Here is a 15,353-nt window from a genome sequence, read left to right on the forward strand (position 1 = left end):
GTCAGGAAAAAGATGGCATTCCAGCCAAGTTTGTGTTTTCATTTTTTATTGGAATTTATCAACAAAAATAAAGACACAATTCAGCACACAAATGTCATTTTAAATTGAATTATCTACAATATATAAGTATTACAACATTAACTAGAATTTAACTATAGTTGTGAAACATATTTACAGAATAAAGGACACGTTTAAAATAAGTAAGTAAATAAATAAATAAACCATATTTCGAAGAAAAAACGTCTTCATTAACTGAGCCTACCCTTTTCATATGGGGATGGAGTTTGCTATGTATCATTTTTTTGATTTTATCTATTGATTTCTATTATGATGATGTGATCCGGGGACTTGCCAAACAACGTGCTCTCTCTCTATTTCTATCGCGAAGAAATTAATGAATCATGTATCATTTTCTTTGTCTTTCATTGCAGATGTCTCAATGTTTCTCAATTTCTCTATTTTTAATGGATAAACTTCACATACTTCTATCAACAGAAATATATATATTTCCTGTTGAAATCTGCAATGAAAAACAAATCTACATTACAATGTAGTTATACTTTACTTACAAAAAAAGAAGGTGATGTTTTGTTTTCGTTTATTTATTTGTGATTTTTACTGCGACAACGTGTTCATGACGTCAAATCTATGCGACTTCTACAAACGGCATGGCTTCCACATGTCAGGCTGAGCTCGTGTGTTAAAAAGTAAAGTGTAAACTAGTAACATTAACCTTCTAGCGACATGGAGGTTAGCGAAGCTAACGACGAGAGTTTTGGAATAGAAGTGATTCCCTCAGCAGACGGTAAACCAGCGCCATGTTGTCCGCACGGTAAGTCTCACTCATGGTGTTAATACGAGCAGTACTTAGCTTTAGTATATCCTCCATGTTTGTTTTATATGTGCACATTTTGAATACAAGGACATTATATGTATGTGTCTTTTTAAATTGTGTCGCACACAAAACAGCTCCCATTGCAGTACAATGTCACTTTATATTCCAAGCCAGGGTGTAGTGTGACAGACCTAATATTCAGCCGTGTTGGAGCTAATCATGCCCCATCTGTTACGAATGTTTGTGTAAACTTCAGGGTACCAGCTTAAATCAGCCACCCACAGAGTGTGGCTCAATTTTGAAGAAGCACCGAGCTTCACTTTTAACACAGTAACAGTCATGTTGTCAGGTGTGTTTTGCCAGGTCCAACTTTGCTTTTTGAGAAAGTTGGCAAAGGAGGGGAGAAAGGCAGGAGGTTTTATGCCTGCTCCGCCTGTCGAGACAGAAAAGACTGCAACTTCTTCCAGTGGGAGGAAGAAAAGGTAGGCTCACTGGAATTCTGTCACTTCTAACAACTTCTAACACAAGATACCTGAGCGATCCAATGGTTTCATTTGCTCTGAAGGTGTCGGAGGCCAGGCTTTTGGCCAGAGAAGCAGAGAACCAGTCAAAGAGACCTGTGTTCACCCAGCAGGAGAACTGTAGCAGGTAAGAAGCCAACTGACAATGTGGACCATGTATCTTTAACTGCTCGGTCCACAGATTTACTTGCGTTTGTATTATTGTCTCTGTTTATAACATTATACGATTGAATTCACTGTAGGCTGACTTTTAACAGGATTCAAATGGTTGTAATGTCAAATTGAACCCCCAAACATAAAGTGAGCTTATTTTCTCAAAGGTCTGTAATTTGTCCCTCAGGTTTAGAAAGTTTTCCTCCCTCCCACTGGATGAGAAGAAGTTCTGTCAGGATTGCCAGATGTTGCTCCTGCCAGGAGAGCACGAGGCCCACTCCTCTCACAGAACCACGGCCGTCTCCACGGATCAGCTGAGGAGGCCCAGTGTGCTGCTGCGTCCTCTGGACAACAAGAAGAGCAACGCCCAGTACCTGTTCACCGACCGCAGCTCCCACTTTCTGCTGGACACCCTGGCTGGTCTGGGATACAGGAAGGTGCTGTGTGTGGGCACACCCAGGTGAGGGAGACATTGAGCTTTACGTTTGCAGATACCACCACTTTATTTAAAGCGGAGCCTAAATCCACCCACTGCATCATTTTGAAAAAGTAGACAAGGGGCTGAGAGATGAAACCATGTTTTAATAATCGATTAATCTGTCGATTATTTGTTCGATTAATCGATGAATCGGATAAAAAAAACAAAAAAGCATTAATTTCCAACCCTTTTTTCAAAAACAGAACTCACTGCAAATTCACAGTGCAAAAGATCTTCAGAAAGTGCACAAACAGGTTGCTCGAACATCCCTGAGCTGTTAAAGTAATAATTAAAAAAAATAAATGGACTAATATCACGAGTGGGGTTCAGCGGGTTACCCACGCCTCTCGGCGAAGGGTAGACACACGCTGATCCACTCAGTGTGGCGCGCGTGCAGCCCCGGACATCTAAGGGCATCACAGACCTGTTATTGCTCAATCTCGTGCGGCTGAACGCCACTTGTCCCTCTAAGAAGCTGGACGCCGACCGCACGGGTCCGCGTAACTAGTTAGCATGCCGGAGTCTCGTTCGTTATCGGAATTAACCAGACAAATCGCTCCACCAACTAAGAACGGCCATGCACCACCACCCACAGAATGGAGAAAGAGCTATCAATCTGTCAATCCTTGCCGTGTCCGGGCCGGGTGAGGTTCCCCCGGCCGTCCCTCTTAATCATGGACCCAGTTCAGAGAAAAACCCACAAAATAGAACCTGTAGCCACACTGGTCATAAAAGAGTCCACGCTTCTTACTGATGTTCACGTTTATTATTGTCCTCTCATGGAACACCAGGAAAACTAGAAGACACAAAACAGCTTCATGTACAAACAACAAAGAAACAAATACTCTTGTCTCTCATCACCTACAAGTATAACAGTACTTTAATGAGTTAACTGAATAAACTTTACTGTGTTCGCCTGGTAGACCAGCAGTAGAATAACAGACGGGGAAGAAAAAGTTTGCTGTTTTCACCCGCCATTTCTCATCTTTCTGGGCTCCGCTTAACTTCCGGTTTAATGGTCATGTTACAAAAACAAAAGCTCGTCTATCATAAGTAAAACAACGGCAAAACGGTTACGAGTTTAACTCAAGGTACCCAAAATGGCAGTAAATGTAATGTATTATAATTGCAGAAATAAACTAAAAATAATACAAATCGCGTAAATCAACTTCCGGTGTTGTCATGGCAACGTTTATACGCCGGTCAGCGTCAGCTACAGAACCAGAGTCCTATTCCATTATTCCTAGCTGCGGTATTCAGGCGACCGGGCCTGCTTTGAACACTCAAACATCTCCGACTTATTGAGTGGCGTAATAATCGCGCGACACAACGAATCGATAATGAAATTCATTGCCAACTCTTTTGATAATCGATTTTTATCGATTTTATCGATTCGTTGTTGCAGCCCTATATAGTATAATACTAATAATATTAGTGTAGCCTGATGTTTATCTGCAACTGTGCAGAAATACCGGGTGTAAACAGAATGAATAGACAGTGCAGCCCTCAAATGTTGCTTTAGAATATTATCGTCGACATTATGAATGAAGCATTGAGGCTTCAGCCTGTTCGGTGCAGCCTGAGCAGCAATGCCATTTTAGAGAAAATAAACAGAAGTTTAAGTGACTGCCATAAGAAACAAAATCGTGAAATGACTAAGATTTAAAACACAGATAGAAATCAGTGTTTTATCTAAGTTTTACTCCATAATGATTGTTGTTGTTCGGGCCAGACTTCAGGAGCTGATCAAGTTGAGAAACCTGGAGCAGAAACATGAGCCAATGAAGAGTCTGCTACTGGACATTGACTTCAGGTTGGTTTGTCTCATTTGTAATCATATTATTTTCTACTGTAATGCTGCTCTGATGTGACGCTATATTTATATGGAGGGATAGAATCCCCATCACTGTATGTGGAGTTTGACCGCAGTATCATGGAGTGCTGATGTGACTGAGCTCCAGGTGATTGGGCCACATCTGGTTCTCCGGTGGTCTCAGGAAGCGCATGGCAGGGTACAGAGGCTCAGTGAACTGGTGATGAGCCCGGTCGAACACCGGCGTCACAGCCGCCGAGAACCTCTGCAGGACAGCCATGGTGTCTGCGTCATAGAACACCAGCTGGCCCTTATCGTAACTAACCCACACTCCCACCTTTCCCAGCGGCGTCTGCCCGACGCCCTGGCACGCTACGTGCCGGTCATTGTGCCAAGCAGTCAAATGGCCGTTGCGAAGCTCCACGCACCAGGAGTTCCTGTTACGGCCCAGCTTGGTGTCCTTGTCCCGGCCCTTCCTCTCCAGGCGGCCGTAGGCGGCGCCCACGGCCCAGGCGGAGCAGCAGTGGACATCCACCTCCCAGTAACGCTGGCCGGCTGTGACGGGAGATGAGCCCAGAGCGCAGCACACCTTGTCAAACTGGAGTGGATGCTCCGGCGCTGAGCGGGCAGAGCCGGAGAAGGACATGCCCCGCCCCTCTGAGGTCACCGTGATCTGGCTATGGCAAGTCTGCCTGTCAATCACCATGGGGGATGAATCTGAAAATATACAGAGAATCCTTAGGTATGTTGATGACATTTGACCTTTGGCCATGCATCAGTGTGACTGTTGACCTGTTCCTGCAGCCAATGTTTCCTAGCAGTATTGGATTTACAAGATTTACTAGCTGAGATGGCATTTTTGTAACTTATGACTCTAATGAACCACACTCACTATAACAGCCTGCTGCCATGAATGAGTTAGCTCGTGGAGAGTTGATGGCCTCAATACCTAACAGGAGAGCCTTCCTCTGCAGCTGAGCTTTCAGCTGTTTGGAGATGGAGGATAATGTTTTTAGGAGCCTTTCAAATCTCTCTTCATTCAGTCGGATTTCCTTCTCAGAGGCATCTGGCTTCTTAGGACTGGGAGCGAGATCACAGCGATTATAATGGGACAGAGAGGTCTGCAGCAGAGCTGTACAGCACTTTGTCTAATGGTGCAGTGTTTTACCTCAGATTGTCAGACTGACCCTTGAGATGAGACAAAAACAAAATACAGATTAAAACAGCAGGAAAATACTTGAGTGACTGTGTTTTTAAACAGTGTCGGCCCGCGGACCTTCCTTTTTTCCTCTGCCGCCGGGCCGGTGCTCAGTGCTCTCTGGATGCTGCCGATGCTCTTGGCGACCTGGTCCTGGTGGTGTTTCCAGTTCTTCAGAACCTGGTCCAGTCTGGTCCTGGTCTGCCTCAAGTCCAGCTCCAGATAGTCCTGGACGGCCTGCTCGTCCTGCTTCAGGACACGCCGCATGTTCTCGAAGTCCTCTCGAACCTGCTGCTTCATCACCTCTGTGCTCGTCTTCAGGGAGGAGCATGAGGGCCACATGTTGAACACACATCCAGATCAATACACGTCATCTATTTATTTACACTCCTCCTTGTTGGTGGTCTGATAACTGTGTATGGTGTCCACTTTAAGTATTGAGAGCCTCTGGTCCATACTTACAGAGAGATCAGCCTTGCGTTTCTTCAGAGACTGGATGTGAGCCTCAGTCCTGGACTGCTCTGCCTGCAGCTCCTCCATCTGTCTGGACAGCTGCTCCTGCAGAATTACATCAGTGCTTGCTGGCATGAGTGTACATTATTTTCAGCTTTAACCTCATGAACAATGTGGACTAGAAACTACACTGTCTCTTGATGAAATGAATTAGTTCTGAAAACATAAATGTCATAAAATTCCCTCAAGCTCCCGTTCAAATGTCTTGTTGTTGGAAACCCAAAGATATTCAGGCTACATCCATACTACTCCATTTTCAAACAAAAACGATCTCCGTCCACACAGCGTTTCAGCACCGTTTTCTCCATCCATACTAACATGCCTGAAAACGAATATCACATGACTCTTCACGTACACTGGGCATGCGCGTGGGTGTCGATGTAAACAGGAAGTAGATTGGTTGCTTAGTTTAAAAAAAATACGACAGAGAAATAAAGTAGTCTTTAATAATTAAAGGTTGTGTTTGATACTTAAGATCTTCTCTAAAATCTTCCTCTATGAACTCAAACAGACACAGTTCGTGGAAAGTTTTAGAAGTTTTATTTTTCAGACTTAGTTACAACGCTGCAGGTCTTGTTCTATCTCTCTCTCTCTCTCTCACATATCAAATATCAAATTTACTTTAAAATCAACACTTACACGTAACAGTTTGCTAGATTATGAGTCCATAAATGTGGTCAACTCGTTTCCTCGGTGGTGTCTGTTCTCACTCGTAGCTCTGCTGGTGGCTTAACTATCTGTCCTACTGAATAGCATTTACTGCGAACCGTGACTACAGACGGCCGCTCCATAGGTCTGATAATGCCGATGGACACTCCGCTCGCTGATCGCTCAAATAGCAGCTGCTTCCTCCGTAATAATGCAGACTTTAACAGCACAATAGCTGCTAGTAAAGACAACAAGGTCAGCATCGCCTGTAATCAGTTGTAACTTCTCAGCCATTTGTCCTAAAATCACCAAATTTGCAGCATATGTGCACATCGCAACCTGTAACATACCCTGACAATTTCATTTCATTAAACTACTAGGGGGCGCTACAGTAAACCTGCCATGTTGAGCTTTTTTGTCACTTTTCGCAGTTTTCAGCCTTTGTACTTTAACAAACTCCTACAGAATTAATGGGATCAACCTCAAATTTACTCTTCAGACCTTTTTGATGAAAAGGTATCAAATTCGTGAGTTTTCATTGAAGAACCTTGACGTGGCGTGGCGGCCATTTTGCCTCATTCGGCATGAACAATAAAGTTGTTATAACTCGAAGGTACATTATTCAATCTGCAAAAAATTTCATATGAATGATGCTACTTCAAGCATGAGCAGTATGATAGTAAACAAGCAGTTTACTATCATATAAGACAAAGAAAAGCATTTTCACATTTCAGAAGCTGGAACCAGCTATATTTCTGCCCCTAAATTATGCCTTAAACGTTTATTTGAAATAGTTGCTGATTAATACTTTGTTGATTGACTAATCGTCTAATAGTTTCTTTTGGCAACTAAAGAAAACAGTCAATACATATATTCAGTTTACTGTAAAAGATGTCAAAGAAAGCCCAGTGAATGTTTACCTCAACAATGAATCGATTACTAAAATCATTACTGACTAATACTATTCTGTTGATTGACTTATTAATGAATCAACTCTTGGTTTCAGCTGTAGTTAGGTTTGTAGCTAATGTCTTCAATATATTCTGCATCCTGCAGTCAGAATGTTATATTTGGCTACATCACTGAGCAGTGTTTCCCCTAGGTTTACAGCTTTGGGGGGGTGTGCTACTCGCAGGAGAGCGACTGCGCGCACACATAGGTGCGCGCGGATCGGGGCGGAACTCCGCCCTGCGCGATACAGAGAGCAGAGGAGAATTGTTAACGTGCGACCATGTAGAGACAGCAATGACATTCCGTTGTGTAAATAACATAAATAAAATTAAACAAAATTAACTTGACCTTCAAGGGGGGCGGGAGGGGCCATCTACACCTTCTGTGTGTGTGTGTGGGTGTGGGTGTGGGTGTGGGTGTGTGTGGGTGTGGTAGGTACCCGAGAGGGCTGTCCAGCACTGGCTATCTTCCTCTGTAGTTTTGGAGAACGGGGGAAAGGCTGAACACTGTCGCTGTTGGAGTCCAGTAGGGTGAAGCTCAGTCTGTCCTGCAGTACACTGTTGCTGCCTGCAGAGGGTGCAGCGAGACCACTGTGTGCTGACTGACCATTACCAACAGATGAAGCCTCTTGTTCTGCCATTTCTGTGTACTGAACAAACGCATATTGAACCTCTACCAGCAGATTTTCACCGTTTGCACTCTCCAAAGCATTTCCTGTTTATGTGCTTTAGCTGTGTTTTCAGAGTAAACCAGTTCTTCAGGGTTTTGAGTCCATGCCAAGCTTTCTTCCATAGCCTTGTTTAGGACATGATCTATTTTTCTCTGCAGATTAACCAAAACAAAACCACTGAAACACAAAGTCAATCTCACAGCTTCCTGTATGTTGAGCATTCAATTTTGTCATATTATGCATATACAGTTGCAAAATACCATGTTTGTTACAGTCGACAGTTCTCTGGTTACTGGGAACTTTTAGACCTCTGCATGCTGTAACAGCAATATATTCATGATGCGTATTCACAAATGGTCCCATTGTATTCTTTTAGCATGACTAAATGTGTTAGCGTTTCTTACCTGCGGTGTCTTTGCGCTGCGTCTCCGCTGTGTGTTTCTGTGAAGAATGTGCAGTGTAGAAGTACAGAGGGTGTGTTCTGTGTTACAAGCTTCAGCCTGCAGTCACCTCTCTGTTACCTGGATACACACTTCAGGATCCACTGTGTTTGCCAACTTTGTGTGCACGTACAGCAGATAAGTTCAAACATGCTCTGTTTTTTTTCAGCCTCCTGTTACAAAGGAAACAGAACTCATGTGAAAGTTGTCTGAATGTTGAAAGTTCAATGCTGAATAACACAACATATGTTTTTTTTCATAATGTTTCAGATACACTCAGTTCTACAGCCAGGATGAATTCTGTCACTACAACATGTTCAACCATCACTTATTTGATGGAGAGGTAAGAGTTAAACTCCTGTGTTTCATATGTTTGCCTTCCAGTTCAGTGTGATACAGCCTCTTGTCTTGCCAGGCCTCCGGTGCAGTGCTGCAGGCTTTCCTCACTGAGTGTGACAGCCAGAAGGTGGTGATGGTGGCCGACCCTCCGTTCGGTGGCCTGGTGAAGCCTCTGGCCAGCAGCTTCTCTCTGATCTCACACACATGGAGCAAGCTGCGGAGTTCTGGTGAGTGTCACGGTGGAGTGTCTTTTTTTCTCCATATATTTCTGAATGACCGTTCAGCTCCATGGTATATTTAGCACTGATCTTTGTGGCTCCACGAGAGGACATTCTTTTTGCAGTAAGGCAGCTTAAAACAGTAAAACATGGAGGACATTGAAGTGTGAATACTATATACCAAATACAACAGCTAAAAAACATGGAAACACTTTTTTGGGTCACTTGTATTTAAAGCAGAGTCCATTTCTTTCTGGCCAGCAGATGGCAGTAGAACATGCTGTAAACCCAGAATTGACACGTCATTGTATAAAGATGATATTGCAATAATTAGTTTGCAAACAGTTGGTTATCTATACATTCTAGCAGAAGGGAACAAACCTTAGCATTCGTTTGAAGTCGCGCCAAAATTCACCCTCCTTTTAGCTCTGGTTTGGTCTCCACCAACTCCTGAGACAGTTATCTGTCTCTTTAGCTACTAAAAGCTCCACAATGTTCACCAGCTAGTCTCTAACTCTGTGTGTGCCGTTTCAGGCTGAGCAGGTAGAGGACAGTGTGTTTATCACTGAACCAACAGTAAACCAAAACAATGAGCTGGAAGAGGCTAAAAAGCTCTGTAGAGATGAGGAAAACTGCAGAGTCGGTTGATAATCCTCTGGGTTCGTCACGTTACACATAGTTATTGAATCCACTGTCTATAACAATTTAGATTTATGCTGCTTTGACCTCTTATAACAACTAATAACATTCAAATATTTGAATGATTCTGCTAATTATTGTCTGTTTTAAATGAATGCTAGCATGCAGTGTTTGAAGCTAACTTCCAGGTGTTGTGTGCAGACTGCAGTAACACTGACATTCCCATGATGTGGATTTTCCCGTATTTCTTTGAGCCTCGCATCCTGGAGTGTCTCCCCTCATGCACCATGTTGGACTACCAGGTAAAGTGCCAATGCATCACTTGTACCGATTGATTGATTGATTGATTGATTGATTGATTGATTGATTGATTGATTGATTGATTGATTGATTGATTGATTGATTGATACAGACATACTTAGCTTTGGAGCTTTACTGTCAGGAAATATGCACTACAATAGGAGGGACCCTTTTTCATTCAAGAATAAATCTGAAGGGACGCTGTAAACTCACTATCTTTTCCCTGATAACTGAACTACCAAATCTGTGTTGAAATCATGAGGAATGCTAATGACGTTAGCTGTTAGCAGCCAGTCTTCAGGAGCTAACAGTTAACGTTAACAGATGTTGTATTGAGTTACATTATAAGGTCAAGTTCTGTTTAGATAAAAGAGTATTAGATGAAGGTAAATTATAAAATGATCATGATGTGTTCAAATGTCATCAATATGAACTTGAATATTCCAGATGTTTTCACAGCCACATGAAGTAGATATTAGAGAGGGACTTATGACTTGTTTAACTTCCTAAAACTAGCTTGAAGCGTATATTTAGTTTTTTACCCTGGTAACTATTTGGGTATAAAACCCGAGTATTTCCCTGGAATTGGTATCGACTACGACATTTCTGGCATTATGCCATCCCTACTGTCAAGTTCAAGATGGCTAGACTTCTTCCAGGGAACAACTGGTGATTATCATTCATCAGTCAAACCCAAGAAGAAGCCCGTCATGCTATCAGGTTCACTGTTCATACACCAGGAGAGCCTTGCGTTTCACTGTGTCGACACCGTGGCAGTGATGAACATAATGAGAAACGTCTGCGGAAAAACATGCAATTTACTTTCTTGATACATTCATATTGACTTGGCTACCTTTTGTATAATGCAGTGAGATTTTGGGCGATTATGAAATGGAATAGTGTAGTGGATTGTCTCAGTAATCCTCGAAGACTATTTAACTATCCTCCGATCTCCTTTTTAATTGATATGTGTAAATGTTATTAGACTGTAAAGTAACTATGCTTCTTTTTACGGGACACAATTCTTCCTTGTGGACTATAAACGATTAGCCAGTATTTGGTTTGTTTCCAGGTGGACTATGACAACCATCCTCTGTACAAACATGGGAAGACGGGCAGGAAGCAGTCTCCTGTCAGACTCTTCACTAACATTTCACCCAGAGACGTTGTCCTGCCCAAAGATGAGGGCTACAGGTATCAACACACTGATAATCTCCCATAATTCAGTATAGATGAACATGTCGGACGATTAATGACGGCACATTTCAGTACAGAAGGTAAAGGTATGTTTGAGGTAACATAGAAACAGTGTCACCAGAGAGCACTGTCTAGAACAGGCATGGGCAAACTACGGCCCGTTGGGCTTTTTAACCCGGCCCGTCAAATATTGGTACAAAATTGTCCAAATTATAGTAAAGACCGAATTAATTTTGCTTTTTTCCTGCAATACCCGGCGTTTCAGTTGATCCCACTAGATGGCACACTCCAGACATAATTGACCTTTGCTGGGGTCTGGTCTATTCTCTCCCACACCCGCATTCACTACTTGATTGGTTCTTAGCAGTCACGACTGTACTTCCCTGGTTCTTCACACCCCTATCACGTGACCCATACCCGGAAGCTCACAAACAACAACAGCCTTGATTACCGATCGACTACCAGGTTAATTCAACATGGACAACTGATTACAGGTGTTACTGACCATGTTGTCTTTACTAGCAGCTGTTGTTCAGTTAAAGTCTGCATTATTACGGAGGAAGCAGCGATTAGTGAGCGGCGTGTCCCGCGGCGTTATCAGACTTACGGAGCGGACGTCTGAAGTCACTGTTAGCAGCTTTAGGGAGGGTGATGGACACAAAACGGAGGACTTCCCTGTCCTTATTAATGCTTATTTTGTTCTGCACAGCTATTACACAATATTAAAAGGTATCATCACCAGCCACATGCTGGCACTGATGGTAATGATACCGTTTCCATACTTTTAGAAATGTGAAATTTGGTAGAGACAGTGCACACTCTTTTGTTTATTAAACTAAACCAGCCCAACAGCTGTTTAAGATTGTTATAACACAAGCAAAATACAACAACTTTAAAGTAAGTTATGACTTACTATCAAAGATAAAATGAACAATCTGACGAAGCTTTCGATGCCAAATGTCAATCCTCCATCAGGGGCACATTTCAGATGTAACTCGCTGTAAGAACCATGTTTGTTCTCTTCTCTTCCTCCTTTTAGATTTTGCTCCGTGTGTCAGAGATTTGTGTTGTCCCTCAACAAGCACTGTGCTAAATGCAACGTCTGTCCATCCAAGGTATAAAACCACAACTGCATACATTCTGCTGTCTCTAATGAAGACATAAGTTACAACTTGTGCTTCCCTCTGTGTCTCCAGGATGGCCGAGAATGGAAGCACTGCTCTATATGTGAGAAATGTGTGAAACCATGTACGTAAATGTCTACACATTGGACACTACTTGTCAAGACTAGCAAAAGTCGTCACACCACTTTATCTGTTGTCTCCGATTAATGTGCGTGTTTCTTTGTCCTCCCTCTAAGCCTGGAGACACTGCCAGTGCTGTGGCCGCTGTGCCCTTCCAGACCACCCATGTGGACACGGTGAAGGACAGGAGGGCTGCTTCAACTGTGGCAGCCTGGAGCACAAACGCAAAGCGTGTCCTCTCAAAGACACACACAGGATCAGGTGAGTGTTTGGGCTCACTCTTTGGACTCCGTCAATGTGCCAATAACATTCAATATTTACTCGTCTTAACTTGTTCTTCTACGTCGGTGTGTCTGTCTGTGTTTCGCCCCTCCAGCCATCGGTCCAATGCCAAGACTGGAGGCAAACATGTATCCCATCGTCCCCTGTTGAAGCCTAAAGCTAAGAGGAAGTCTGGAGCAGCTCGCAGAGCAAAGAAGCTCGCTGCTCTGTCTAAGTGAACTCAGCATTCATGCAGTCTCTCGTCAGCTGTGCAATCACAAGCGAGTTATTTTATATAAACTTGAATACTATTCTTAACAGTGTTAGCAAGTGTCGTAGATTAAAAAGTAACATAAAAGGATAATTTATCTTTGTTTTCTTTCATTGAAATGTATACACACCCAAAGTTGGTATTTATTTTCTGTATAAAGCAGCCTTTTTACATTTTACAAAAATAACACAACTCATTTCCTCTCTAAATATTAACCCTTTGCCTATTTTCTTCTAGTATACGTATTTCAACAAAAGTTAAACAAATTACATCTGCATTCATTGATTTTGGGGCCAGCAGAACAAGCTGTAAACAACATCTGACATATTAACCTTATAAAGTATTAGTTTAGTTACAAATCCAGCAGACACGGCAGCATTAGGTCCAATCCGAATCTCCACACTCAAGGCTTTACAGACATTGAGGTACAATCCCGCAAAGTCTGTGAGGGTTTAGTTCTGTCCCACTGTCAGATCATCGAGTGTTTTGAGGACTCTCAGACATTTTGAGCCCTTTATGAACACTTTCCGTAAGTCTGCATTTCTGCTAACTTTGCCCAAGGGAGTTACACTCAATTCAGAACATTTATCATGAAACACGGTTACTAGTGGAAGCATGGAAGCAGGAGATGTAAAAAAGGTAAACAAAGAGGACGGCACATGGGTGTCCGGTCTGGCATATTCAATTTACACTGAAACATTAAGGATTCAAGATGGAACATAAAAACACATGAAAGCAGAGATGATCTTACACAGATTTGACATGTTTCATTTAGTCATTGACGCTGTTTTGAAACAAAAACTGAGTAAATAGATTATTTTACCTCTCCTTATAGGACAAGAGCCTAGCAGATATTCAAATCAGGGAGTAAAAAGTTTTTTTTTTAAACTACAATTGTACATAACTTCCGGTTTTCTACAGACGAACATTCAAAATAAGATTCCAACAAAGTATACATATTGCATAATGGAAATAAGATTAAATGAATTATATTCACATTAAGTATAAAACATGTTACCTGCATCTCGTGAGTTAAAGGGAAAATACACCTAAATTGTGCGTAAAGTGTCTTTATTCTTTGATTTGCGGGTTGCTGGAAAGATATTCAAATTGATAATACCTGACTGACCGTCAATTAAGATATTTTACTAAGCAAAAACTCTGAACTGAATTTGTATCTTCAAATGGCAAATTTCTGAAATTTTTCTGGTGCTATAAAATTGTTTTTCTCAATAATTCCCCACAATGACTAATGCATATATGTTCAGGACAAAAAAGGCTAATATCACAAATTTGAGATATCAATAATTCCATACAATGACTGATGTATGTGTAATCAAGGCATGGTTGACTTCACCCATACTGCAAATCAGACCATTTTACTGTACCAATTAGGAAATATTTCAAAGTAAAAGTCATACATTTCTACCGACAAAATATCTAATAACTGAATAGTTGAAGTGTTTTAAAATGTAATATTAAATATAAAAAAATATGTTTCTCAATAAGTCTAGACAATGACTGATGTATATGTGTTGAGGACATCTCTGACTCCACCCATGCAGAAAATGAAACATTTTTACTGTAGTAATTAAGAGATTTTCTAAAGTAAATGTCCAACATTTGTTCCAAGAAATATCCATTAACTGAATATTTGAGGTATATAAAAAGAGTTTTCTTAATAATTCCAGACAATGACTAGTGCATGTGTTCATGACAAGTTTGACTACAACCCTACAAAAAACAATAATTTTTACTGTAACAATTAATAGCTATATAACTCCGTCTAATATTTGTACATAAAATAGGTAAAGAACCTGTGGGGAACAGCTGTCACACTGAATCTAAAAAAAGGGAAAATGAACCGCATATTCTTGATAATGACCGAGGTTACATGCTGTTTAGTCATTTTAGATGTTTCTCCAGAAATGCAGGCTTTATCCATGTTTCCGATCTTTAATATGCTTTCACCAAATGTTTCATTGCTGTTTTCATCTTGTAGCAACTCTAACTAAAACTTTTTGACTTAATTTATAATGTATCAATTTTCTCATAAAGTAATAAATGATTATTCTCAAAACAGTTATGTTATGTGATCATGGTTTTCTTACATTGTGCTGATTATTACATTATGGACAGATGTCCTGAACATATATGCATCAGCCATTGTCTTGAATTATTAAGAAATATATTCTTAGAGTACATCAAATATTGACATATTAGCTTTTTTGACTGTACTTATTTAGGACTTGACTTTGAAAAATCTCTTAATTGGTACAGTAAAAATGTCTCATTTTCAGTATGGGTGGAGTCAACAATGTCCTGAACATATATGCATGTTATTATCTGGAATTATTAAAAAACTCTTTTTATAGCACCGTAAATATTAAGAAATTAGCTTTTTTTTGAACGTTCAAAAGAAGAACTTTTATTTTGGAAAATCTCTTAATTGGGAAAGTAAAAATATTTTATTCTCAGTATAAGTATAGTTAGAGATGTCATGAACACATATGCACTAGTCATTGTCTGAAATTATTAAGAAAATACTTTTTATAACACTTCAAATATTTGGTTATTAGATATTTTCTTGGTACAAATGTATGACATTTACTTTGAAATATCTCTTAATTGGTACAGTAAAAAAAATGTATTTTCTACATGGGT

At 41.0% G+C, this 15,353-nt stretch overlaps 2 protein-coding genes across 4 annotated transcripts; one reads left to right on the forward strand and one right to left on the reverse strand.

The window, feature by feature from the left end:
- The first annotated feature begins 702 nt into the window (after positions 1–702).
- zcchc4 (zinc finger, CCHC domain containing 4) lies at positions 703–15,065 on the forward strand. The gene is made up of 13 exons (XM_079184950.1): positions 703–832; positions 1,199–1,317; positions 1,401–1,483; positions 1,697–1,969; positions 3,720–3,800; positions 8,491–8,563; positions 8,636–8,786; positions 9,618–9,718; positions 10,789–10,910; positions 11,953–12,028; positions 12,110–12,161; positions 12,274–12,418; positions 12,534–15,065. Exons 1-13 carry the CDS (start codon positions 745–747, stop codon positions 12,655–12,657), a joined length of 1,488 nt encoding a protein of 495 aa, XP_079041076.1. The 5' UTR covers positions 703–744; the 3' UTR covers positions 12,658–15,065.
- On the reverse strand, positions 3,782–8,257 carry LOC306714809 (uncharacterized protein). 3 transcript variants are annotated; one of them, XM_079184949.1, is made up of 7 exons: positions 8,185–8,257; positions 7,550–7,759; positions 5,461–5,556; positions 5,077–5,313; positions 4,969–4,988; positions 4,750–4,880; positions 3,782–4,517 (listed from the first exon to the last, which is right to left on the reverse strand). In XM_079184949.1, the coding sequence occupies exons 2-7, from the start codon at positions 7,748–7,750 to the stop codon at positions 3,919–3,921; spliced, it is 1,284 nt and encodes a 427-aa protein (XP_079041075.1). In that variant the 5' UTR covers positions 7,751–7,759; positions 8,185–8,257; the 3' UTR covers positions 3,782–3,918. The 3 variants fall into 3 exon arrangements, with proteins under 3 accessions (XP_079041075.1, XP_079041073.1, XP_079041074.1); XM_079184947.1 differs by having other exon boundaries at positions 4,693–4,880; XM_079184948.1 differs by having other exon boundaries at positions 4,693–4,880; positions 7,550–7,752; positions 8,185–8,223.
- Positions 15,066–15,353: the final 288 nt, after the last annotated feature.

This window comes from Pholis gunnellus (genome assembly GCF_910591455.1).
Source record: "Pholis gunnellus genome assembly, chromosome: 23".
Classification (NCBI taxonomy): Eukaryota; Metazoa; Chordata; class Actinopteri; order Perciformes; family Pholidae; genus Pholis; species Pholis gunnellus.